Here is a 24,783-nt window from a genome sequence, read left to right on the forward strand (position 1 = left end):
ATATCTTCTGAAAAAATAAATAAACATTTCTTCTGTAAACTAGAGAGGATGAAAAAGATGTTAACAGTATTGGAACAGTCAAATTAAAAAAAGTATAAATAAGGCATATTATTCCTTTTTCAGAGCTGTGTTGGGATTACAATGAAGAGTGAGTTATATTGAGTGATAGTTGTAGCCGTTACCTTATTTTTTAAAATATGACTTATAAATACATATCATTTTCCCGTCTGTAAGTACATTTATACTTACAGATGGGAAACACAGGTTTGCTTCTAAATGTAAATCACTTAAACAACCAATCCGAACAAAACACTGTTGTAAAGGACATGAAAAGAAAGTGCTAAAGATTGTACTTAAACTGAATGAAAATCAATGTGTCAGGCTTATATGGAACTACATAAATTACAAAAAACAAAGTTAGGTTTGACTTCAAATTAAATAAATAGTTAATTCGAATATAAATGTCTGAGACATGAGGACTCGAAAATGTAGTTTTTATTACCATTTATTCTTAGATGTTGTCATCCATTTGTATACTTCGTAGTTTTACGTACAAAAGTGTTTTGTAATCGTTCACATTTGGAGCCCCACAATTTAAACTTAAAATACGGTTTTATTTCAGTGGTTCAATATGAGCAGGACACATTCAATTGCATGCATTTTCATTTTTTGACAAGAGGTATCCAGTCCGAGAAATATAACTGGCATTTACATATTGTATCCATTTGGAAACCTTAAAATGAGTTTAATCAGATTACATACAAATGATAAAAGAAATATAAGGAATTTAGGAGTTGTTTAGTGAGAAATATCCCCCTATACATTTAAAAAAATCTCTTCCCAGACATTGTATACATGAAGCTCTAAGCAGCTGTGTTACACAATGGAATATTGAGACTATTGTTCGAGGAGATTCCTTGATCTTTCCACTTGACTGAAATATGGTTAAATGTTTGATTAAGCTCTTATTTTAATCAAATATTGGAAACAATTCTCCATTTTACTCAATTGGAGAAATGTTTATGCTGTGTGTTAGACTTGAATACAAGGCAAGAGATTCAATAAGTCAATGCTGAAGTATTTTAGGGAGGACTTTTTCTATGATAACTTTCAGCATATAACAGTCATCAAAAAAATGCAAAGACAACAGCCAAATATAAACAGTTATAGACAATGATCTTTGTACTAACCGATACAAAAATCATTGAAGAGAAATTAAATTGGTGTTAAAACTGTCAATACAGGCTTTCAGATTACAAAGATGACTCATGTTCCGAACATTTGGAAGCAACAGGTACTGCAAAAGCAAGTAAATTAAACCGAAGTGCATGAAATAAATGACCACATATTGACCTTGTGATACATGCAACCAAAGCCCCTTTATTAGACGTTGTTGGTGTGATTATCCTGTACCATTCTCATATGTAGCAAACCAGGAGATGTACTACCTGACATTTTCCTCATTCATGTTGTGTAGTGAGAGAGAATCTGAGCATCACAGACCTTTAGACACCGTGCTTTGGATAATGCCCCACAGAGAGGCACAAAGTAAAAATACAAAAAACTTAAAATTCATTTATTATGATGACAGAGACTTTGCATCCTCTCTAGTCGGTGAATGGAAACAGCTTGAGGTCGTCACTCACATTCCCGGGCAGAAACACTCACATTACAGTCCTACATCTCATCGATACCGAAATCCTCCTCAGGAAAGTCTCCCACGGTCACATTTTGGGGCTTCACAAATCCTCCATATTTGTCCTCGCATTCAAAGTATTGCTTGCCATTGACACTGTGGGAAAACAATTTAAAGAAAGCTAGGGTCAAATGCAAAAATCAAGAACATCATGATCAATATTGTGCATAACATAAAAGAAAAATGGTGCTCTTACGTTCCATCATGCTTTCCCATGGGCTCATCGTACTTCAGACCCACCCAGTAGCCCGGCTTGAAATCTGCTGTTCCTGCAATTAAAGTAACAGTTATTCACAGCAGGAACTCGTCACAATGTCACAATCGTGAATTCTCGATGTTCATTGTTTGCTGAAACTGACAAAAAACAAAACAGTTTTTTTGTTAAAAGGTAATTGTATTGACTCAGTACTGAGCAAACACAACTGTTACACAATTAAAGCTTGAGGGTGATTTCATTTGAACCAGAGTAAATCAGGTGAAAGATATCTCATTCACACCAACGGTGTTTCAGGGCCGGTTCGGAGCTGGAGCTTGAAAAGCACCGGGTTTTCTTGTTCACACTGCAGCGGAGCGCCTCTTAGATCCGGAATCCGGTTCGCTTCAAGCACCAAAAAATTGTCCGGCCAGAGCAAAAGCACCACATACGTCATGCTTACGTCGAGGCGGGGGCAGGATCAACTCCTGAACAACAACAAGAAGCCGGCGTTTTATCCAGTTTGTACACAACGATGGAGAAACTTCACAAGCAGCAGTGGTCCACTGAAGAGACCAGCTACCTACTGGGAATCTGGTCTTCTGAAGAGGTACAGAGGAAGCTGGAGCACAATCGGCCATTGTTGTTGTTGTCGGTGTCAGCTGTGAGGGGTTTCCGGCGGTTGGGTTTGGCTTTATGAAGCAGGCACGCAAACGGTTACGTAATGACGCAAACGATGACGCAGCACCAGTCGGACTCTGGGCAGTGTGAAAAGAGCCGGAGCTAAACCGAAGAACCGGTTCTGAACCTGAAAAGCTCTAGCACGGAGCTTGAACCGGAGTTGCGTTGGTGTGAATGAGGTATAAGAGGACTTAGTCTACTATGACACACCACAAAGATGTACAACTCAGCCAACCGATGTCCTAAAGGGAGTCAACAAGCTATGCTTTATCCACACTTACCAACATACATGACGGTGCCAAGCTTTGTCGGTTGCCCTGAGACCTGCACTTGGCATCTGCTGCCAACAGAAATAGCATCAGCAGCAGCTTTCTGCTCCTCCTCCCGAGCAGCAAGGTCAGCTTTCTTCTTGGCCATTTCTTCCTCGTTATAGACACCAACCCGATGTTTCTTCATGAATGACCTTGCTGAATCTGAAGGAAGAAATTCGATTGTAAGAACAGACTACTTCAAATGATGTATTTACCATATTTCAGTGGTTAGCATACTACCACCACTATCTCTAAATAATAAAAGCTGTGATGAGGCTTTTTTTTTGTCTATGGCTGCAGCTATAAATGGGTTTCATTCTTAAGTGCTTTATCAATAGTTGGCTGGAACCACTAAATGAATAGACAATGGTTCATTTCAGATGATTGACATATTTAACAACAAATCAATTCAGCCAAGATAAGCTTTGCTAAGCGTTGCTGCGGCGTTAGCCACAATTGAGCACAAAATTGGGGGAAATATATTGTATTTGAAAAAAATAGTTAATTCTATGATAATGACAAAGTAAAGAGATGCTTAAATATGTAGACTGTACCTGTTCTCTTTTCATAAGAGTCCTCTGGGATTTCAAACTTCTCCACCTTGGAAACATCACTGAACTCGCTCATCTGACCACTTGTATCGGTAACCTGTGATTCAAGATTAAAAACAGACGCTAATTAAAGAAAAAAGACCACACGGGTATTTTTGCATGTGTGAGCCATTAACTGTAAAGCACTTAAGCTTATAACAAGCAACTTAACAATGACATTCTTTTTCTTTTCCTATTGACAGAATTAATGTATTGTGAAATATAAATGTAGATTTGAGCGGTCACTGTTTTAGAAACTCGCACTTGTTGGTAAACTTAAAAGGTAGGGTATGTAAGTTTGAGAACCCGGCTCGAGTGCGCTAGAATTTGAAAATACACGACCGGAGAAAATCTGCCACTTCCTTACAGAGCCCCTCCTCCAACACACACGAACGCGCACATGACCAATGAGGGCACGAGATAAGTTGGTGCACAGATGGAAGGCTGACAGGCAGGTAGGTCATCCAGTTATTTTAGCCGGCCGGCTCAGATGATTGGTCGTGCTTTTTACAGTACTACGGCTTCCACAGATGACGTTTTTTTATGGATTTTTTGTCAAAGCACTTAAGATATTCATTGCTATCAGGATGTTAAGAGCATTCCATGGAATATAACAAAAAGTGTATCTCGAGCCGGTTTCTCAAACTTACCTACCCCACCTTTAAGTAAAAAAGTAAAAAGTATAATAATTGATGTGCTATTTAACACAACCTATATGGATGGGTTCTTATGTTAAAACCAGTTGGAAAATGTTTCACTGCAAAGTTGTCTTAAATGTCTCCAGGAAATGTGTTCTGTTAAATGCTTATCTTATCTGGTGTGAATATTTTTAGGGGTGCAGGAAAACAGAATTGGATTTGGAACCAAATACATTTAGCTACCTGTTTTTGACTATAATATGATCTGGACAACCACATTAAAAGATCTTCCAAACCGAGCAGCTACCTACATGTATTCTGCAGTCATCATCCACAGGAAAGGAACCCAGCAAAGCTTCATTGTCATCCATTTTCTGCAGGAATTTGTCAGAGACGCTGAACAAGTCCAGGTCCATGCAGGAGGGAGTTGCACCCAAAACCATCTCCAATTTTCCCTAATTTCAATAAAAACAATCAAGATGGATGTTATTGTCTCCGATAACGATCTGAGATGCCTTTATTAAACAATAATGTCAGTACAAAGTGTAGGAAATATGTATAATGTGTGATAAGCTGAGTCTCACCTTCAGTTCTGCTATACTAATCCCTCTATTGAACCTGCGCTGCACCTCGAAGGAGGAGATGGAGCTTGTTAGGCGCACATTCACAAGAGGATTGGTTACTACTGTCACTCCGCCGTCCATGATGCTGGTTGAATCCGCAAAAACTGAAAACAAAAAGGCAAACAATGTGACATGTTAGCCAACAGGAGTCAAATTGATCCCACAGTTGTGTATAAATACTGTTAAAAGGTAATTTCCTGGTGTCATGTTGCATAATTCCTAATATTAAAACCTGACGGCAAGTAAACTTTCATCGAAGCAATTTGCAAGCAGTGGAGGAACAAGTTTGCAGATCGTTTACCCACGTAAAAGTAATAAACCATAGTCTAAAAGTTCTTCATTTAAAGTCAAAGTCCTGTATTCAAAATATTACTTAAGTGAGAGTACTCGTGAGTCATTAGCAAAAACATGTACTGTACATTGTTCATTTAAAAAAAATTGTATTTTTATGTACAACACAGTTTTTTGTACATGTGAGAATATTTTAAATATTTCCTCTTGTCCACAGTATCTCAACATTTGTAATCCTAACCCTTGTCAAATGACATGCATGGTATAGCCAGATGCGAAATTGTAGTGGAGTCAATGTATTCAATTGCAACCCATTAAAATATTCAAGAAAATAAGAATGTCCAAATGCTGCAGCACCATAGTAAATGTACCTACACAGTAGTTGTTCTCTCTCACACACACAAACAGTGTTCGCTATAAATAAAATGTTAAGATATGATTACAAAGACAACCATAACGAGGATCAAAGGGTTGCCCACTCACAGGTCGTCTTAAATTGTTGCTCTTTTACCCCCAGCAATGCATCCTGGGATAGGAGCACAGCTGTCAACTAGGGTAACACTGTAGTGATGCGCAACGGGTAACGTCGCAGTATAAATTAAACTCCTCCGACTAGGAAAGATAAGGATATGTTTGTATCATGTTGTTTGTCAGGGTAATATATGTTTCTATCTCTGTAGGGATGTAATGAGCATTTCAACAAATATAACAAAACGTGTCTAAAATAAATTACCCGCCCTACCTCTTACTAGTAGTTTACCACTTAGTGTTACACAGCATTTTGAAGTTACACGTTTAACTTTGGTCAATTACCATCTTTGTTGCTCATGTTTATACACTTTAAGACCTTTCATCATTTAATATCGTTTGTATTTTAGCTAACGTTAGCTAGTTTACATTAGCTATCCACCTTCTGTTAGAATGGTTAGAATGGCTCGTGTAGCTAGCCACCTTCTGTTAGAATGGCTAGCAACAGCAGAGTCACGTTGGATACCATAAACACGCTACAATATAAAGTAATTCTGCCATACTTACTTAAAAAAGGGGTATTTTTCTAGAAGTTTGAAGCAAATGACCAGAGTATCCCTTCTTGAGTAACAGGAGTATCGCAGCAAGATGTGTACGGTTTAGATACCTCTCTTGCTTTACCACGCCAAAAATCACGTGACCACTAGACGACCCACCCCGTTACGTCACATTAGCGCGCTGTTTTATTCAACGAGCATCAGTATTTAACTAACTTTTAAAAGGGACCCCTTGAAAAGAGCATGTTTTATTGACTAAAATAAAATAATGAAACCAGTAAAGCACTTTTATTATAATTGATGACTAACTGCTACATCATGGTCTCATACATCCCATTTCTGGAACGTTCTTCTACCACACCCCCCCAGACATGAAACCACCAATCACATCAGGGAAAGCAAATGAAGCCAACCAATCGAGATAGGAGCAGGAGTGATGCGACAGAAACAACCATACTGTGGCGCTATCGTCCAGTTTAAACCATGGAGACTCCACGCAGGTTAATTTTATAGGAATATTAACGTCCCAAATGATAACCGAGTTTGTTTTCAATTAGGATTTTAACCTGATATATTTAATTATATATATATATATATATATATATATATATATATATATATATATACGATTACCTTTTAATTTGTATAAATTAAAAACTTGTAATTAATTAATATATATACGATTACCTTTTAATTTGTATAAATTAAAAAATTGTAATTCATTAAGCGACTTATTTATTAGTATTATTATTATTATTATTATATAAATGTTGGCAGTGGGGCTTTGAGTCTTGCATGGATAAGAATAAATCTATCATTGCACTGGAATAAAGCCAAGTGTCATAATAAGCATAAGTCACACGATCCGGCTATAAAACAGAAACTTGTAATAACGACTATGTAATAACAAAATATAAAGTGTGACAAGTTAATATTGCTACTTAGGGTTTGACCTGATAATCAGCTTTACCTAAGGCAATAGATACTGTTATATAACAATAATTGCCAGCAAAGCCACACCATGTCTGGGTCCATTGTAATTTTGGCTTCTGTAAAGTAGCCTACATTTTTATTACAACATCTGATATTTTATGAAATAAATGTAGTCCACAGTCCTGTTTGGACAGGCTTGAGCTGTAAATCCTCCATTTGTCCATTTCCTAAAACTATTTCTAACTTTGTCATGCTGGATGTTTGATAGAACATTTGACAATATATGAAAAAAATCCCTGCTAGAAATAAAATGGACCTTTTCATTAATCATGGACATATTTCGGTGGACCAAAGTATTCATTGAACACAGATAACAGAGCATGTATGGGCAGAAAAGATGAGATCAAAGAAATATGAGACAACCAAACCCCGGAGAAGGAGGGGCAGAGGGGGGCTGAGACATCCCACAGTCCCACAGCGAGGATTTACATTCCTTTGGTTGTTGATGATGGAGACAACCCTGCCTCATTCAAAGTATCTGCTGGCCATGCTCACATATTTGAGACACATATTAAAAGCACAATTCGGTGTCTGACAAACAGTTTATCATTAACTAGGATTAAGGTTAAGGCATGTGCATATAATCATAAACTTTCTGTTTTTGAGTGGGAGATAACTGGTAAGTCATTGATGCACTAACATGCAATACAGCCAAATAATTTCCCCCCACACAGAAAGTTATTTGAGTAAATTATAGTTTTTTCTTTATTAAATACAGAGTGAAATTGCCACTATAATGACCTGAGCATGATGCAAATCTTTTTAAAAAAATGAAGCACGTACGTCACAAATGCAAATGATAGCTAGCATGTTGGTACAGTATTTGCATTAGAGACCTCCCAGGCCAGGCACACTGATGCTGCAGGGTAGCTTGTGAATGTTACTCCAGGTTTAACTAAAGTCTTGTTAAAGTGTTTTCTATATTTCAATCAAAATCTGCAAAGTAACTCAAGGATAAATGTAGTGGAGTAAACGTACATTATTTACCTCTGAATTGTGGTGGGGTAGAAGAACAAAGTAGTGAACATTGAATTACTTAAGTAAAGTATAAGTCTCTCAAAAGTGTAATTAAGTACAGTGCTTGAGTAAATGTACTTTTGTCATTTTCCACCACTGACTTCCAGCATTTAATTAAAGGAGGTGGGGGTCTAGTAGTTTTGTTTATTATCGAGTATAAGCATACTGCAGTCTTAAGTTCCGCAATATGTTAATTGGTGACATATATAAAGTTACTTTGAACAAAAGACAGACAAGGGGCGTGGCTGTTGTTATTTGCAGGCACGTTGGTGGTTTGGCAGAGACCGGGAGAGAGTGCTTCGCTACGAGGGAGGGAGGGAGAGAGAGGAGGAGGAACTACTGGAGGAAAAAAAGTTAAAGTAAAAATGGCTTCCTTGTCTTTGGAGTCTACAGAACAATCCGAGAACAGCCCAGAGGAGCCGACGGCCACGGAGTTCAAAGAAGATAAAGATCCGGTGCACATTTCGGAACAATTGCTCCAAAGTTTCCAAAACTCGTCTTTGAGTTTTTCCACTGACCAAGTATCATGTCTGTGCGAGGCCCTCCTGCAGGCGGGCAATGTGAATCGCCTGTGGAGATTTCTTTCCACCATACCTCCTTCGTCCGAGCTGCTACGTGGCAACGAGACCATGCTGAAGGCCCAGGCACTGGTGGCTTTCCACCGTGACGAATTCAAGGAGCTGTACGCCATCCTGGATAGCTACGCCTTCCACCCGTCTAACCATGGGTTCCTGCAGGACCTGTACCTGAAAGCCCGCTACAAGGAGGCGGAGAGGTCGCGGGGCCGCAGCCTGGGCGCAGTGGACAAGTACCGGCTCAGGAAGAAGTTCCCCCTTCCCAAAACCATCTGGGACGGAGAGGAGACCGTGTACTGCTTTAAAGAAAAGTCCAGAAATGCCCTGAAAGATTGCTATAAGAGCAACAGGTACCCCACTCCGGACGAGAAGAAAAACCTGGCCAAAGTAACCGGACTGTCCCTCACCCAGGTCAGCAACTGGTTCAAGAACCGCAGGCAGAGGGACAGGACCCCGTCCGGGACACACAGCAAAAGGCAAGTTTAGATAACCCAACAGCACTGGAAACAATGTTAACCCATGAGTCTAGTCTCAACCGAGGGAGTAATTCAAAAGTCATTATCCAGTAGACGGGTGACATTCCCTTTTTTGTTTTGAGAGCGGCTGGTTGCTTTGTGTAGTGTTTTTAGAGATTAACAATCACTCAAAAACAGTTACTGAACGCACCAGACCTTCATAGTAAAACAAAGACATGCAGGCCTACAAAGGGCAGAGTAGAAAGACCATGTAAACCTCAAACGTCAGTAAAAAGAAACGTATTTAAGAACTTTTATAAAATGCATGAAGTAAGATAATGGCCGGGGGAGCTGACTTTTGACAGCAGTAAAGCCACACAGGTCCGAGACCAGGAGCATGTTGCTTTGTTATGAAATGTGAGATCCAGGCGCCCATCATGGCTCAAGTTTCCTGAAATCCTGCACCGCTGCATAGGGCCTGTAGGGTGACGGGGTGAGAGTAAATGCTTTAACCAGTGAATGTGGGGGGTGCTATGTAGGCTGGGGGAAACCTCAGTTTTACAGCTACTTATTCACAAAGCAGGGGGAGATGGTAAATCGTGAGGAGATAAGAGATAATACAGCATACTTATCTTATCACAGGCTTAGTGGTCTGGCACACAATCTGTATGGTTGACCACACAAACCAAGCAAACACTCGGTTAAAATAGTTGTTAGGAATATCCCGGATTCACCACAGAGTATGGTCAGTTTTGTAGATAAGATAAGATAATACAATGACCAGAAAAGGTTGAGTTGGATCCAGACAAATACAGAATACTATACGCCAGTGTGAGCAAGCTAACAATTGAAAAAGTTATTCTTTAACCAGAACCAGAATTTGGTTTGTTGTATATATTGCACATACAAGCAATTTGCACATTAAAGTACACTGCAACACACAACAATACAAGTTTTGTCCCTAGTTTGAATGCAAACATAATTCTATTTTTGGTGTACTTTCCCAACATTTTGCAATTCAACTAAGGGGTGTTTAGAAAGTCAATATTTTTAAATCAGTTGCAGATAAATAATGGACCTAGTCATGAACATGTAATAATCTTTTAAGAAGCCTGATGTAATGTATTGGTTAATTCATTAGAGATGAGGGATATTTGAAAAGTTTAAATGTGTAAAAGTTGGAATAAGGACAACTTTTGAGTGAGTAACATTTTTAGTCAGTATTTCAATATAACTGATAAACATAAGGCACATTTCAAATGTTATTCACAGTAATGTACATTTCAAACTCTAATCTGTCTACCATCGCTGTAAATACATTCAAAAGTAGAGTTGCACAACCAGATGTCATGATGCAAGATGAGGCCTGATACTGATGTTGTATTGTTAAAATGTTTTCAGTCTGATGGAGTTTAGGAGCTATAGTTCAGTACAAGCATCTCTGCCTTTTCTCTTATACACATATTTAAATAATCCAGGTCTAACAATGCATAATCCATTAAAACCTGTGAGTGAAATGAGTTCCCTGAATAGAAATTAGGGTTTTAAAACATAGATTACGTATGTAATAAAATGAACTCATTAAAGGGATCAGAACAGTACAAATGCAATAAATGGATTAAGTGTTTGTGTGTTCAAGTTGTGCACTTGACTAAATCCTGTTGCCCAACCCTCTCAGTTGCCTCAGACATTTCTCTTTTAATTTGACCCATTTGTTCCTGCTCCGGTCCAGTGAATCTGATGGGAACCACAGCACCGATGACGAGGGGAGCCCCATGGACGACGGCCCTGACAAACCAGAGGAGGTTTCCAGTTCCACGGCCTCCATCATCTCTCTCTCCGCCGTCCCCTGCAGCGCCGGGGGCCAGCTCTTCCTCAACGGGTCCGGTGGCTTCCTCACAGCCTCTCAGCCGTTACTACTTAATGGAAATTCCATCCTCTCCAGTACTGGTGCTGGTGTCATAATTAACGGGCTGAGCTTGGGCGATTGCCAGACAGTCACACTGAGTCCTGTTGGATCCAACTCTCCTTTGATTCTGAACGGGGCTCAGGTAATAACCAAAACTAGTCTGCATCAGCAGCAAACTATTTCCATCACACCGCAGGAGGTTTTGTCCATGGAGGCCAAGCAGAGCAGTCTTCTTAGCACTAACACCTCCCCGGTCTCCGTCATCTCTCTTCCCCTGCAAACCAAAACAGACGGCGGCAATGCAATGAATTTCATCAGCGTCCCTGAATCAGAGGGCAGCATCCAGACAGTATCTTCCTCTTCTTCATCTTTATCTCCTTCCTCACCAACTCTGTCCTCCCCCACCAGTCTCCCCTCACTAGTCTTAGCACAAATCCCCCAGCGCCACGAGTCTCTCCCGGTCTCCATGTCGTCCGCAGGCATGGTGATCTCCAGTTCTGCCCTGCCGTTCTCCAGTCAGCATGGGGAGTATGTTGTTTTTACCTCCGCTGGCTCCCACTTAAACCCTTCTAGCTCTTTGGTTTCCAGCAGCAGCTGCTCCCCTCAGGTCTTCTCTCTGCCCCAGGTCGTGCCTTCCATCCAGGGTATCCCAGTGTCTCAGCTGGTGCAGCACTCTTCAGGAGCCACAGTGTCCCAATGCCCTCAGTTAGTCCCAGTTTCCTCCCTCACCTCATCAGCTTCTCAGTTCCTAAACCACACAGTGAACACTAGCACCAGACTGCAACAGGATGCTTTAAGTACTCTGCCTGAAGGTGCCACCACTATAGTCTCTATCTCACAGCTTAACAATCAGCTCCAACAAAGCACAAACTCCTCTACGAGCACAATCCAGGTCCCACAGCTTATATCCATTTCTTCCCCGACACAAGTAGTGCCCAAAGCCTCCACAGCAGCACAGTTAGTCCCCCTCTCCATGCCTCAGCTGATCCCCGTCTCCCCCATTCAAACTTCCTCCTCCATCTCTTTCCCCCAAGTGGTTCCTGCCAGTCCTTCTCTGTCCATCCCCTCTGCTGGACTGCCCTTACAGATCCTGACCTCAGCTCATGGAGGGGTCGCTCAGGGGCCTCTTAGGATAAACCAGCTGAGGCCCCTGCAGAATGTGGGTCACCAAACCAGCATGGCCCCGGGTGTGCAGCTCCTCAACTCTGGGATCATTCAGCTGCCCTCTGCTGCTCCAGGTACACTGAATTCATTAATACATGTAGCAACAGAGCACATAACAGTTAGCCAAACTACAAAAATGACTCAGCGATTTATTTATTTTAACAGTTTTTTTAAAAAAAAGTCAATCAACATTGAAAAAAAAAAATCCCTGCTTTTAGGATTTTATGTTTTTCTGACAGATTGATATAAAACTGAATATAAGATTTGGAGATAAAACAGTTGAATAATGGAATAACCACTGCTGAATCAACCATTACAAAACAGCTAACTAATCGAACTAAAGTATTCTCAAATTGTGGCATGATGTATAGAGTATGTTTAAAAACAATGGGCTATTTTATCTATATGACTGTAAGATAATGCACTCAGGAAACAATCTGACAAATATCTTCTGACCCAAAACAGTATGAATGACTATAGAGATAAATAACCAAGACTTACAGAATATTTCCTAAGGTGCTTAACTGCTGCGTTGCTTTTTTGGATGTTGTTACTCTGTCCTTATTGCTGTCATTTCATCCTTCCTCACCACCACAGGTAACCTTCTGCTCGGTGGGAGCCCTTACCTGAGTGTCCACGAAGGCAAACTGATCCTGACCATCCCAGCCGGCATCCAGCTCACCAGCCTGCCACTGAAACCGGTCCCGGAGGCGTCACCCATCTATGCAAATGGACTGAGTCAACTTCTCACCCCCTCCACCCCTCCTGTAGTCTCTTCCACCTCAGGCCCGACCCACTTTACATCATCCACCCTAAACTTCATCAACTCTTCTCCACCGTACTGTGCTCCAGAGATGGGGACACCCTCCATCCCGGCTTTAGATCATACAGTCACCTCTACAGCTCCAAACACTCTCACTCCAGAGAGTATGCTTACCTTCAGTCCCATGTACAGTGGGGGGACACCCAACATCCAGCTGTCCCAGCCTGCCTGGAGCCCCATGCCCCTCTCCACGTCAGCTAGTCTAACTCTGTTTGATGTCCGCGGAAAGGGGGACCTACATGTCGACCCGGCTCTGTTGGGGCTTCCTGGAGGAGAGTCGCTGCTCCAGGGAAGCCCCTCGTCGGAGCAGGATGTGGAAACCAGCTCTGCTCTGGGGGATCCAGAGGAGATGGACGGGGACACCAAGATACTCACTCAGCTGCAGTCCGTCCCTGTGGATGATGACCTGGGCTTGTAGTCTGTTTACTCTGCTGGTCGCAACCCAGTGTCTCAAAAAGAACAAAAACTATAAAACATACAGCAGATAGAAGAATATGCCAAATGTTATTTTAAAATGTTCAGGTACTGACGGTACCGCGATGACGCTCTCACAGGGGCCTGATACCAACATGGACTTAGCTGGCACTTTTGAGATTAATCCTCTGCAGCTCTACTTCCTCGATGGGCAGGGTTATATGGAATGTTCTCATGTGTCTCGATTCTTTTTACAAAAATCCACACGTGCCTTATCTGTTATCAGACGCAGACAGAAGAACAAATACATGTTGATCTGCGTGCCCAGGTACACGTCCTGGTGTTAAACACGAAAAGACAATTTTATGCAAGGCGTTGCGGCTTAGCCTTTTTTCTCAGCTCTTCCTCACAGTTTTGTGGATAACACTCAGAGTTCAGCTGTACTTGGAAAATATGGATTTTGCTGGCAGTATAAGTAGTTTGTTGTGGATCCAACACAGCAACTATACATGGACAATCTGACAAAGAGATTCAGGGCTTATTCTTCCAACACTCCAGGAATATAGAATATTCCTCGCAAAAAGGAACTTAAATACGTTTTTGTGCTTCGATGGGGCTATACAGCAGTATTTTATATTACAAGTTACTGAGCCCGGGCTGAAACATGCTGTCTAACTGCATTTTATCAGTCAAATCTGTTTTAAATCATGTTCTGCAGTTTTTCAGTGAGAATGCCCTCCATTAGTAAAGCAATAACATGGAAAATAAAAGGGTCTATGCTCTATGCGATGCATGTTTAGTTTTTTTTATCAGATTGTATGTACCATAATGACTCAGTTGAAAGCCAGTACACTTGGGAGACGAAAAAAAGCTTTTTGAATAATGTTTTTAAAGGAAGCATGACACTAAAGATTTGCTGTGATCCCTTACATGTATCCAAATTCAGCTAGTTGATATTGATAAGTGCCTTATTTGATAACTTACAGGTTTGATGTTTTTGAAAAGATACGTTTTGACATTTAACAGTTTAAGTGCTATACACCCGTCCAAATTATGGGATTCACTTTATGACTTTTTTTGAATATCCACATAAGTGTCTGATCTCCAGTGAGAGTCAATGTGACAGTTTTGGTCTCATAGCTCGATCTCCTCTATTTGTATATTTTGCACCTTTCATTCACACCATGTTTACGCTGCGCTGCTGTGTTGTTATGACAGTGGCTCGACTCATTATGTTCTGAAATGCCCTTTTTAAAAATCCAAATATGATCCTCTTAAATGGACTTTAATACCACACCTTGATACTGATAAATACACTAATCGTATTATACGAGCTTTCCACTTTCATAATAACACAGGTAGCGGCCAAACTCTTTGGCCAATTATGGTACACAGAATTCACTTCAGTGTCTCATCTAGTTACAATAAGGCCCTTTGTGTTGTATTTTCTATATGTATGTTTTTGTATGTATTTTTTGTACATTTGAATCTATTTAAAGCATGTATCAATCAGTAAGAAAATGACTCCTTGTTGGAAAAACGCAGATAGGAAGTAATGCCCTTGGAAGGCCACATTGTTGTGCAATGGAGGTTTTACAATCTTAGACTATAGGTATGAAATCAATTTGAGGGACATTTTTAAATACACTAGGTCAACCCTTGTTAATACATGTAAATGTATTTTGTTCCCAGTGACCTTTAAGGTAGATTATCAAATGGCTTGGACAAATCAATTTTATTATGCATTTTACTGAAATTTCGGGGTAAAGGGAATTGTGTCTTTATATGTAAAATATGGCAGCCTGCGTTTGCTATTATGAGCCATTTATTACCAAAGTTTGTAAAGATTGAAGCCTTTGTGGGCTTACGCACATTTGTACCCGTTTGTTTGTAGCCTGGGCGTGTTTTTATCGTCTCCTACATGACACATATATGACTCCAGATATAACCAAAGATAACATGTTATGATAGTTGTGAAAGGGATTTGTTTGTGTCAGGCTTTCAAGGTTCTTGTTTTTGTATTAAAATGCATTCTATTTTTTATATTACATTATATTGTAATAAACTACATTTACAAAAAAAAGGTTCAGCTTTTATTATTGTGCGTGTGCTGGAAACTGAATTATTGTCGGCTTAAACTATTCGTCTGAGGATTTTGCTTCTAATTTGGCAGGAAAATGTTATTCAAATGAGTGTTTTGTCTGCATGGCAGAACCACTCTAGTCTGTCTGTGGGTGAATGCCAGAACAAAAACAAATCCAAAGTGTGTGTGAGGCTGTGCATGCTTGTGTTTTTTCAAGAGAAGGAGGAGTGCATGGTTTGTTGTTACAGCCTGCATCATCTCTGGTTACCTGCGATTCGGTTCTGCCCGGACATGATGAGAAATGATAAACACACATTCACTCTTTCATCAACGGACTTTAGAGGTTGTTAGAAGACATCCTCACACATCCTTTTGTTGTACTCACAGACTTGGACCAGTTTCCACTGCAATGATTTTCACAGCAGAGCAGGTTGCATGCATGTGTGAGGTCCTCCTGCAGAGCGGTTGCATGGATCGTTTTGCTGGCTTTCTTCATACTCTTCCTCCTCCTTCCCTCTCCTCCTCATTCTCCTCCTTCTGCCCTGGGAAGCTGGAGAGTGTGCTGAAGGCTAAAGCTGCAGTGGCGTTTCACCAGGGCCGCTTCACTGACCTCTACACCCTGCTGGAGGGCTTCCCCTTTTCCCCACGCAGCCACGCGCTCCTGCAGCAGCTCTGGCTCAGAGCCCACTATGTGGAGGCCGAGAGGCAGAGGGGCCGACCCCTGGGGGCAGTGGGGAAGTATCGTGTCAGGAGGAAGTTCCCTCTACCACACACCATCTGGGACGGAGAGGAGACCAGCTACTGTTTTAAGGTATTCTTCATGTGTGCCCCAACTTTTAATGTAGCTTTCTACTGGTGCTACATTGTTAGACACATTAATGAGTTCTGACTAGCTGTGAAACTAACAATCTAACAACAGTTTGGATAGGTAACTTATTTACTCCAGGCCTACTGTGCCTACTGTCAGCACAGTTTTACTAATACCTAAAGTATGCTCCATATCATCCAACTAACTTGAAGTGCTGATATAAGTAGCCTACCTTATACAAATAATTTTGTTTATAGACAGACATTTTGTTAATTAAAATATATTTTAGTGGTGATACTTCACTTCTACAGGACTTAAACTGTAATGTGTTTTCATACTTTAGTGGAGCTATTTTACCTTTATCTGAGCACCAATCTGACTAACTCTTCCAAAACTATAGAAGTTACTGTACAATGGTTAAAAGGTCCAACGTGAAACATTTTTAACTGGCTACCATTCAACTTTACTAAACAACACATTTTCATGAGCAAGTGTTGAATGGAAAACTTAGAAAGTCATGTCATTTAAAAAGGTTTTCTGTAGTGTTTAAGTGATAGGCTACATTTGCTAACATCTAAACTTCAGATGTAGCTAGTTGGGCTGATCTCTGGTTTTAAAAGAGCCATCCCAATTGTTTGTATGTCTTTGTGTTTGAAATGTGTTATTGTTTTATTATTATTAAACATGTCCAGGCCTCACTTTATTTGTTTAACATACTTACAGGAGAAATCACGGGGTATACTCCGTCAGTGGTACCACTATAAACCCTATCCCTCTAGCTGGGAGAAGCGGCAGCTGGTAGCGGCCACCGGCCTGACCACCACCCAGGTCAGCAACTGGTTCAAGAACCACAGGCAGAGGGACCGGGCCCCGGACCTGCAGGGGTCAGTGACGGAGCAGCAGTTGTTTATAGTTTGAATATTTAAAGGTCTTGCGTACAGAAGCCCATATCTGCCATTGTAGTCCTGCAAACTATTTCAAATAATGCATCTCAAAAAAAGTTAATTAGTGGCCTGGTATACCTAAATCAGCACTTAGATCTGATTTGACTTGTAGTGCTTTTTATTAGATTGGTGTGAGTTGCAGATTGTTTAAGATATTGACCTTGGAGATGTCTAACTTCTCTCAATTATAATTAAGCTAGTTGGCTTTTGGTGCTCCAAATGCATGTAATGAGTAATGTCTCTTTCAATAAATGATGACACTGTTACTCACATAATGCCCACCTTGTTTTTAGCAGTTTTTGATCTCAGGTATTTTAACACTCTAACTTAACACTTTAATAATCTATATTGAAAAAATGTGGTTAAATGTCAATTTTAAACAATCTGAGATAATGTAAAAACTGAACAATCTGTAACTTTCTGTAGAAAACATTGAGTATCTTTTTACAAAGAACAACAGTGTCCCCTTGTGGTTCAATTAAGACATGATGCATCATCAACATGTGATCTGATTTAGATTCTCCTCATCTCTTCCCTCAGTTTTCAAATATCTTGCTCTGGAGGGACCTCAGGAGAAGGGGACCCTTCCTCTGACAACGACTGTTCACCTCCAGGGAGCCCACTACCCCTACACCATCGCCCCCCTCCTCCTCCTCCTCCTCCTACTCCTCCCATCTCTCACCCACCACCTCCTCTACGTCACATATGTGGAGGCCTCCACTGAGTCTGCCATTCAAGTGTTTCATTTTCATTTTTTTATAACTTAACAGTTTGCTTCGACTGAAATGTAAATTCTTTTTTCTGGTGTCCATAAAACAAATACTTAGCAAGTAAAGTTTGTTACCAAAACATGACTTAGCAGACGTTCTTCTTTAACATCATAAAGGAAAGATAAGAAGGGATGCTACTGGAAAAATTTCCCCATGTACTACTTACACAAACAGCATTTTCCCATGTTCTTTTCAATTCATATAATCGCATCAAGGTCGAAGACAAATCTTCCAAATCATTAGAGCTTTATTTGCAGACCACGCCTTGTACATGGTGTAAGTACATATTTGCTGGATCTTGTTCACTGTAATAACACCTTCACACATTCGCTGTATAGCCATATAATATAGCATTTAATAACAGCAGGTCGTAAGGCGAAGAGGATCCTCAGGTAAGTGGAGGTAAATAATTATTCACAGACATGAACCAGTGTACTCATCTCAATCGCATTAACAGGGCAATTATTTTTAAAGGTATACTATGCAGGAATTGTTGTTTGCTGTTTCTAAACACATCTTTCAAAGCCGGTGCCTCCTCCCCAACTCAACAAAAGAGAGAGTAAGCGATGTTTGCAGGAAGCAAGGTATCTGAGGAAGAATTGGTCACTTCTGGTTTTTTCTTTTGCAGATTTAGGGTACAAATAAACATAACCTAGATTGCTGAATTGTTTGTGAATGCAGTCAAAAAGCACCTTATATTCGGCTGCTGTGGCCTTTCTGCTCTGCATCCATGACGCATAGCAGAGGAGAGAGACGGATAGACACAATGCTATCGAGTCATAAGTAATGATTGCAACAGATTATTTAGTGAGGGTATATTCACATTTGTTAAAATGAAAATCCTGCATAGTATACCTTTAAAAAGGCATGATCTATTTTTTCACAGGAATGAAGAATAATTAAGATTCACAGATTAACTTTCCCAACTGTTCCTCCGGTACCATGATCCAACCACCTTTCAACAAGTAGAATAAAGACTGTCTATACACATCACATCCCAGACATCAGGACAGGAGTTGGTCTAGCCGGGCCAAGTCTTTGGTAAAGTTTTAGCTGGTATCCTGGTACACTGATAACACAACAGTTCAGTTCATTTCACCAGGTTCAGCTCTTGTGCATTTGGATCCATTTCATGCTGGTTATTTAGCAATTATTTGTCAAACCGCACCAGTACTCCAGTGCGGCTATTGGTCAGGGTTTTGTGTTCAGAAGCCCAGATATTCTGCCAGAAACACAGCCATGATCTTGGTCAGGTTCACCACAGTGGGGCGGTGCATGTTCTCCTCGGTGTCGTCCAGTGTGTGCCAGAACCGAGGGAAGGGAGTGGCGATGACGTGTAGCACAGGGACGCCTGTTTTTTGTGTGTGGAGAGGGAGAAAAGAGAGGGCTGATCAAAAAAAGGTTGTCTAGTCCTGCTTTTTTGAAATAAGAACTAACTCCAGAATTAAAACTAATGTTCTTACACTGACCAGAAAAAATAAATTCAAGCATTTATTTTGTCTAGGCTTGACTACTTTTACTCCTTTCTTGCATTAACCAAAAGTCACTCTGGCCTCCAACTAGACATGAAACAGTTACCGGTTTCACAATAATATTTCCAATGGTTAGTGTTACTGTTTCAAACTTCCACGTGAGTTTGTGTGAATGCTGTGACAGCGCTTCAGAGAATGTTCTGCCTTTGAAAAGGACAAAGTCTGAAGTGTGATCAAATTTAGCCTTTATAAAAAGAAAACCCCCTAGATTTGCTTTTATATGATGTTGGATTTCCTAAATTGTATTATTCTAATATATAATCCTGTTTATTTACAATGTTTTATCATTATCTTTTATAATAATTTGTCTAGTCACTGCTATCTTTTGTGTTTTGATGTTTGAATGATTTCCCTTAGTTTGTTTAGCTTTTGTTCAGCTTTTTTGATTCATGTTTTTATATCGCCTATGGTTATTCTACTACTTACTTATTCTGTTATAAACATATAGTTATTATTAATATAATGATCACTGACAGCATGTTATGAACATGTGTTATCACTGACCTTTGTGTAGGAAGGGGATGTGGTCGTCCTGCACAGGGCCGAGGTAAACATCCTTTCTGAAATACGTCTGCTCTGAGGGGTGAGAGGTCAAGAGACCCTGGCGATGGAGTCTCTTCTCTTAGAACACAGGGGGTGAAGACAGAGTTAGGTCCTCCAACAGACTAGATTTGAAATATTCATAAGAATAATTACAGCCGATGCTTACCTGCAGCGATCAGACGGTCGAACCAGCGAGCGGTGTTATCAAAGTGATTCACTATCAGAGGATCAGAACCACCGAGCAGGTCTAGAAGCACAAAGAGGTCCTAGAGAGGAAGATGCAAGTTAAAACAACTACTGAATCTTTAGTTCACTTACTTTTAAATCATTGTTCAGGAAATGTTGATGAACACATAAAATGCATACCCCGCCAATCGGTAAAGTTACAGTTTACATCCATTTCTTTCTAAAAGAACATAATCATTTTATCCACAATTAGACATTTGTGTAAAATTATCATAATCCTCATAATAATTCTTGAAGAAAAGTGTTTTGAGAGGTCGCAACGACATTGACCTTTGACCTCCATAATCTAATCAGTTCATCGTTGGGGCTAAGTGGTCGTCTCTGATAAATGTGAGGAAAATTCCTTTAGACATTCCTGAGATACCAAGTTCACAAAAAAGGGAAAAAAGGAATGCAAGTCTGAATGATCCTTGTAATTTAGTTTTAGTCAGTGGTTGCATACAGACACTGCTGCTATTGTCAAGTTTAAAATGGGCTCTGTTTAGGCAGTCTGCTAAATCCAGCCTGCTCATACATAATTGAGAGTGTGTCTGTGTCAGGATGTGAGTAAGACCCTGAAGGACGAGAGTGTCTGTTTCTCACCACAGCCTGGAGCATGGTGGTGTGTGTGGACCCTGCAGGGTGAGGCGTGTTGGCCATGCGCTCGGCCAGGTGACGGGACCCGTACAGCGAGTCTGTGGGCGTCCACTCTTCAAACGACTCCTCCCCATCGAAAAACACCAGCTGAAGGGACACTGGAAGTTTCTTGGAGAAAGAGGGAAGAAATACATTTAAATTGACTTTACAAATAGCAGCAAATGAAGCCAGTTTCTCTTCCTGCAGAGATGTCGCAGTGTGTATTCCTTTAGTAACTACATCAATCACAGCCTCTGGAGGCAGACTGCTATTTACAGATGACTGCTGCAAAGAACACAAGCAGCTGGAGTCAGCATTTGCTTATCCTGTACTGCAGGCACAGAGGCAGAGGGATACAATTAGAGTATAAAAGAAAAAGGGAAAATACAAGTCATTATTATCACCATCTAATTTTCTCTGTGTCAAATAATTTTTACAGTAAAATAGGAAAGCTAATTTGTCAACATCTGCTCCAGCCTGTATCTATATCATGAGTGTAAACACTGCACATTGCAGTGGTTGAATGTAACCACGTAGATTAACTCATGTCATGTACTAAAATACAAAATCAAGATTACATTTTTTATCCTGTCCAATGAAACCATGTATTTCCAGGTGTGTCAATTTTAACGTTTGTGATAAACTGAAGGATGGTTTGTTCCTTAATGAGTAAAAAAAAAGGTCATACTTCAGTATAAACTATTTAAAAAACCCTCTTTGATTAGCTGGCACATGTATTGTCACAAAGCTGAAATGATTCAATGTTTTTCCAGAGATACGTTGCACTCACAGGACAGAAACAGTCAAATAATATGATGATCTTGTGGAATATGATGCATTGTATCAGATTAAACTACCGGAACCGTTACCTCACATTATTTTTGTTGCGGAAAAGTAAATGTTAATCACCAACAGAGGTCAAATGCAACTTACACATTCATGCAGCAGTAATATCCAGACACATCATAAACACTGACAGGGAACATTAATTTAATTGCAAAATCATTACTTTTAAAATGTCACATTGTGTAATGTAAATGCAAATATACTGGACATCAACACACATGTAGCAAGACACAACTTTGCACACACCTGCTGTTTGAACGATGAAAGCTGGGCATCCAGAGAGGTGACGAGCTCCAGCATCATAGCACAGGGCACGGCCGAGTCACTGGCCCCCAGAAACACCTTCTCTGGGGCCCGGGGGTCTGGAGGCAGGGCCTTGGAGTCGTAGTGGCAGGCCAGGAGCAGCCTGCGAGGGGCCGAAGGATCCAGAGTGGCAACGATGTTGGTGAAGGGGACCTGGCCCCGGGGGGTCACGGACTGGAAGGAGTCCAAGTCTACGGCCCAGCCGGCAGACAGCGAGGACAGAGTGGAGGTGATGTGCTGAGCAGAGAGGGCGGGTTAGAGGCGAGTGAGGAAAATATGTAAAGAGTAGGAAACTATACATTTTTATACACCTGCTGCACAGCCAGGCTGCCCTGAGTCCCTGGGAGCCTCTCGATTAGGATGGGCCTCAGGTGGGTCTCCCACAGGCGGGTCCCATCCACCTGAGAGGCTAGGCGGCGGATTTGAGCCGGAGAGCACTTGCTGGCTTTGTGGGACAACTGGATGGAAGGGAAATAATTAATTGAAAATAAATCAAGAAAAACAATTTAATCAAAAGGTAAGGCAACAAAGTGTGATAGCAACACAGAGAATGAATAGAGTATGTCTTCTTTACGGCTTGTTGTGGTGAAGAGGAGGGGTTGTGCTCCAAATCTGACAAGAGCTTGGCAGCAACTTAAACATTTAAATGATCATTTCCTTCCACTATTTTCTTTACATTTGGCACCTCTGCACATCCGTACATCCTGAAAGAGGGATCTCTCCTCAGTTCCCCTATTATTGTCCTGATAAATATTGTTTATTTGTGCTGCATTTTCTTCCCAAATGTTCCTCAAAGGGCTTCAGTTAAGCTAAGTCAATTCTAATTTAGAATTGACTTAGCTTGGATGAAAAGTAGATAACATCCCATTTGAATGCAGCCAACAATCACTTACATTGTGAATTAAACTGCAGAATTGTTAGTGTTGAATTGTTTTGCACATAACATGATAGTGATAAGTATGCATAACATGTCCCTAATGTTCAAGATGATGGTATTGGACTTGTTTTTTGTCTGAGTTTGACATTTAAAGACTGTTTTCAAACAATTGGACTTTTCATTGAAGAGGGGGCCACCTTGTATCCAGCAGCAGATTTTTTTTAATTGAAAAACATGTCTGGAGGATTAGGACCAAAGTTTCTTATCACATGACTCAGCTAGAATCTGAGAATATTTCTAAGTTTTGTAAAAAATAAAATAAAAAATAGTTAGAAGGTTATTAATGTATTATCTTTCCGTCCATCGAGTAATAGTGGATACATTGATTGACAAATAGTTTCAGCACTAGGCATATGATCATCTACAAGTTTTAGTTTATTATTAGGTGTCACTAATTTGGCCCTTTAATGTATCCAATATTTAGTCCCCACTAACAAGTCACATATCTGATTACAAGATGTTATAACACCAACATTCAGACAATGCAACCCAATCTGGTAGTGGCTATTATATTTCAGAGACAGTGAACACTGAGGTCCCACAAGCCTGTGTTATAGATCTATCATAATGTCTCTCACCCTGTCTTTGGTCAGATCTGCAGCTGCTGGCATGCGGTTCCCAGGTCCATCGCTGGTGTCGTTGGACAGGTAAACCCCCAGAACCACCGCCAGCACCAGGACCCCGAGCAAGCAGAGCAGCAGGACCCGGGCCCGGGGCATCCGCAGCCGGTCACAGCCGGGCAGGGAGCCGCTACTCGGCTGCAGAGGCTTGTACTTCCGACTGGACCTGGACATGACGGGAGAGGAGGCTTCGAGACGGGAGTCCTTCAACAGCGACGTGTCCAAACAGACTTGTGGAGCATGTAGGAGGGATATCCACACAGGAAGTGGAGCTGCAGCAGGCTGTCTGTCAGCCCGGTGCTTCAGATGCAGCAGTCTGCAGTGCTACTCCATCATACAAATCCATGCTTTACATTACATAGCAGCCCCGGTCTTTGAAAGCTGCTTTACTGCAAATTCAACCTGGATATTTGTATAATCTACACAGAAATTGGTATCTGTTTGGTTGTGTAGCAAGCAGAAACTATTTTCTGCTGTGTTAAACCTATTTGTATCCACTAACAGCTATAAGGATAAATAACTGAAAAACAGAGATAATATAATACACTTGTGATAACTTTCCTGGTGCAGTAGTCCATTCAAAAACGTACAAAGTATGTTAATGGCGGAACCTCTGTGTTCCTGTGTTCTCTTGTCAAAGGAGGACTTCTTTAAGGTTTTTAATTATGGTTGGCAAACTGCATTTTGGCGAGCTACCGCCACCTACTGACCTGTAGAAGGAACTAGTCAATTGTATTCATTCAAGATTCAGTTTAATACAAAATTAAAATGAAAGCACATAAGTACATTTTGTATTTACAAAAGTACTGCACCGAAGAACACATTTGTGCTTTATTTAAAGAATGGTTTTATGTTAGGTAACTACTAAGAAATAGGGTGCACAAATGTTCCCTCTGAGATGTAGTGAAGTTTAACTTTAATGAAGTAGAATAAAATGGAGATTATAAAGTAAAGTACAATTTCATGAACAAGTGTACTTAGGTACAATACTTGAGTAAATGTTCTTAGTTATTTTTCTAATATTCATAGATTCAATACATTATTGTGTATTAAGTACATGATAACTAGAGGTCTTGGTTCATGTCACAACAGAACAAAACAAAACCTGTTGGTTATATGACCTACTTCTCTATCCCGC

The 24,783-nt window shown here is 40.6% G+C and overlaps 4 protein-coding genes across 5 annotated transcripts; 2 read left to right on the top strand and 2 right to left on the bottom strand.

Moving 5' to 3' along the window:
* Positions 1 to 593: 593 nt before the first annotated feature.
* tbcb (tubulin folding cofactor B) lies at positions 594 to 6,340 on the bottom strand. Of its 2 annotated transcripts, none has more exons than XM_034225640.1 (7): positions 6,059 to 6,340; positions 4,694 to 4,836; positions 4,421 to 4,564; positions 3,436 to 3,529; positions 2,852 to 3,043; positions 1,893 to 1,965; positions 594 to 1,792 (listed from the first exon to the last, which is right to left on the bottom strand). In XM_034225640.1, exons 2-7 carry the CDS (start codon positions 4,811 to 4,813, stop codon positions 1,678 to 1,680), a joined length of 738 nt encoding a protein of 245 aa, XP_034081531.1. In that variant the 5' UTR covers positions 4,814 to 4,836; positions 6,059 to 6,340; the 3' UTR covers positions 594 to 1,677. The 2 variants fall into 2 exon arrangements, with proteins under 2 accessions (XP_034081531.1, XP_034081532.1); XM_034225641.1 differs by having other exon boundaries at positions 1,579 to 1,792; positions 6,055 to 6,228.
* Positions 6,341 to 8,364: 2,024 nt separating this feature from the next.
* On the top strand, positions 8,365 to 15,481 carry six5 (SIX homeobox 5). The gene is made up of 3 exons (XM_034225375.1): positions 8,365 to 9,109; positions 10,821 to 12,235; positions 12,759 to 15,481. Exons 1-3 carry the CDS (start codon positions 8,424 to 8,426, stop codon positions 13,400 to 13,402), a joined length of 2,745 nt encoding a protein of 914 aa, XP_034081266.1. The 5' UTR covers positions 8,365 to 8,423; the 3' UTR covers positions 13,403 to 15,481.
* A 409-nt stretch (positions 15,482 to 15,890) lies between these two features.
* Positions 15,891 to 17,957, top strand: six9 (SIX homeobox 9). The gene is made up of 3 exons (XM_034225585.1): positions 15,891 to 16,292; positions 17,013 to 17,173; positions 17,774 to 17,957. Exons 1-3 carry the CDS (start codon positions 15,891 to 15,893, stop codon positions 17,955 to 17,957), a joined length of 747 nt encoding a protein of 248 aa, XP_034081476.1.
* A 275-nt stretch (positions 17,958 to 18,232) lies between these two features.
* qpctla (glutaminyl-peptide cyclotransferase-like a) lies at positions 18,233 to 24,291 on the bottom strand. The gene is made up of 7 exons (XM_034225377.1): positions 23,604 to 24,291; positions 22,400 to 22,546; positions 22,032 to 22,325; positions 20,907 to 21,068; positions 20,245 to 20,344; positions 20,040 to 20,156; positions 18,233 to 19,354 (listed from the first exon to the last, which is right to left on the bottom strand). Exons 1-7 carry the CDS (start codon positions 23,817 to 23,819, stop codon positions 19,209 to 19,211), a joined length of 1,182 nt encoding a protein of 393 aa, XP_034081268.1. The 5' UTR covers positions 23,820 to 24,291; the 3' UTR covers positions 18,233 to 19,208.
* Between the last annotated feature and the right edge of the window lie 492 nt (positions 24,292 to 24,783).

Source organism: Gymnodraco acuticeps, unplaced genomic scaffold (genome assembly GCF_902827175.1).
Source record: "Gymnodraco acuticeps unplaced genomic scaffold, fGymAcu1.1, whole genome shotgun sequence".
Classification (NCBI taxonomy): domain Eukaryota; kingdom Metazoa; phylum Chordata; class Actinopteri; order Perciformes; family Bathydraconidae; genus Gymnodraco; species Gymnodraco acuticeps.